General features: G+C 46.2%; 1 protein-coding gene across 1 annotated transcript in view; it reads left to right on the top strand.

The window, feature by feature from the left end:
- Positions 1-2,500, top strand: part of ppcdc (phosphopantothenoylcysteine decarboxylase) — a 16,893-nt gene that overhangs the window by 6,940 nt on the left and 7,453 nt on the right. Inside the window, exon 3 of the mRNA XM_080848260.1 lies at positions 1,107-1,235. Coding sequence (XP_080704386.1) covers positions 1,107-1,235 — 129 coding nt within the window. The remainder of the gene's footprint in view (positions 1-1,106; positions 1,236-2,500) is intronic.

Consider the following 2,500-nt stretch of genomic DNA (forward strand, 5'->3'; position numbering starts at 1 on the left):
TGTAATATATATGTAGTAACCCTATGTGCATGTGCATCAGAACGCCTTTACACAGAAAAGCGTCCAGTTTCCATTGGTGGAAACAGCTTATCTCTGATTTTATAAGACTGCGGCGACATGAGCTTTGATCTCCGGCGATCTTCCTCTGATGTTTAATCATTTATGAAGGGGTTCACTAGAGTCCACTAAGAAAGAGACCTTTGCCCAGTTCATCTGCTGTGGCTGTTATTTAGTCTCGCTGTTGACCTTTTTATAATGTCATAACTGCGTGTTTGTGGGTTGATAACTGGTCAAAATGGAAACGACAAAGTGGAATCTCTGCTTCAAATCTCTGAACTTCAGTGTGCAGACAGAGTTCACTTTAGCACGTGCCTTGTAGTCCGTTTTTATCTAACTCTAGCTATTAGTAGTACGCGGTGTGTGTCTGAGTCTATCTGTTTAAGAACAGGGTGTGTGTCTGAGAGGCCTGTGTGTGTGTGTGTGTGTGTGTGTGTGTGTGTGTGTGTGTGTGTGTGTGTGTGTGTGTGTGTGTGTGTGTGTGTGTGTGTGTGTGTGTCTGAGTCTATCTGTTTAAGAACAGGTTGTGTGTCTGAGGCCTGTGTCTGTTGATACCCTACTACACTGTAGATGTGGCTGCAGTGTGTGTGTGTGTCTGAGGCCTGTGTGTGTGTGTGTATGTGTGTGTGTGTGTCTGAGGCCTGTGCCTGCGTGTGTGTCTGAGGCTTGTGTGTGTGAGTGTGTCTGAGGCCTGTGTCTATGTGTGTGTGTGTGTGTGTCTGAGGCCTGTGCCTGTGTGTGTGTGTGTCTGAGCCCTGTGTGTGTTTCTACCCGTCTGAACTGTAGCTGTGCCTGTGTGTGTGTCTGTGTGTGTGTGTGTGTGTGTGTGTGTTTGTGTGTGTGTGTGAGGCCTGTGCCTGTGTGTGTGTGTGTGTCTGAGCCCTGTGTGTGTTTCTACCCGTCTGAACTGTAGCTGTGCCTGTGTGTGTGTCTGAGGCCTGTGTGTGTGTGTGTGTGTGTGTGTGTGTGTGTGTGTGTGTGAGGCCTGTGCCTGTGTGTGTGTGTGTGTGTCTGAGCCCTGTGTGTGTTTCTACCCGTCTGAACTGTAGATGTGGCAGCAGCGCTCTGACCCCGTGCTGCACATTGAGCTCCGACGCTGGGCTCACCTTCTGCTCATCGCCCCCCTGGACGCCAACACCTTGGGCAAGATCGCTAGCGGCATCTGTGACAACCTCCTGGTGAGTCGTGTGTGTGTGTGTGTGTGTGTGTGTGTGTGTGTGTGTGTGTGTGTGTGTGTGTGTGTGTGTGTGTGTGTGTGTGTTTGCGTGTGTTGGATGAAAGACACAGTTTATAGCACCCCTGGGCGCCAACAACCTGGACAAGATTGCTAACGGCATCTGTGACAACCTCCCGGTGTGTGTGTGTGTTGAAAGACACAGATATGGTAAGGTCAAGGGGTCAAATAATGATTATGAATAATTGGTGTGGAATCATGTTCCTGGTTGATAAGACGTTGGTGGAGTTCAGGCTGGAACAGGGAGTGTGCAGGGTGAAAAAGCTTTTGAAAGATGGCAGGAGAAAAAAAAGAGATAATGGATCCTGAAGCAGGGTCTATCGGAAGTGGCATGCAGGCATGAACACCCCCATCCAGCAGACGCATGCCGAGCAGACGCATGCAGAGCAGACGCATGTCGATTAGACGCATGCCGATCAGACGCATGCCGACGTGTGGATGGAGGGGGAAGTGGAAGCATTAAGTAGATCGATCACCACTTCCTCTACGGCGGGGATACTTCCTGTCAAAACATGCCCATTCAAAGGAATGTGTCAATCTGCCCAACTGTCAACTTCCGGGTTAAATCTCTTCTTATCTCTAGGGTTGCGGATATATCGGGTACAAAAAAAAATTCTAAGTGTCAGAATCAACTTTTTCTTAGGATTTTTTAGGGTAAGGGTTAGATTATAAGGCTAAAAACTAGGTCTCGGTACCCCTACAAATGCCTGAAAGTACGTTACACTTCCTGTATGACGTCATATGACGCGGATATTGTACCATTTTGTGATCCAAATAATACGCAACCTATCCCTAGGGGTAAACTCTCTGACACGACTCATGGCAATGGCACCATATATCTATCATCTTTTCTGGGTCTGGCTAAAGAAGGAAAGAAATGGTTCCATATATCTTTCATCTTTTCTGGGTCTGGCTAAAGAAGGAAAGAAATGGTTCCATATACAGTACCTTGCGTAAGTATTCACCCCCTTGGATGTTTTACCCTTTTATGGCTTTTATAAATCAGTCATGGTCAATATAAGTTGGCTTTTTGGACAAAAAAATTCACAAAATAGCTCTCTTTAATGTCAAAGTGAAAATATATTTCTACACAGTCATGTAAATTAAATACAAATATGTAATGAAAATAAGTGATTGCATAAGTATTCACCCCCTTTATCACCCCCTTTATATAGACTGACCTAATTCAACAGAGGTCCAGCCAATTGG

The sequence above is a fragment of the Sprattus sprattus genome (assembly GCF_963457725.1).
Source record: "Sprattus sprattus genome assembly, chromosome: 11".
Taxonomy (NCBI): domain Eukaryota; kingdom Metazoa; phylum Chordata; class Actinopteri; order Clupeiformes; family Clupeidae; genus Sprattus; species Sprattus sprattus.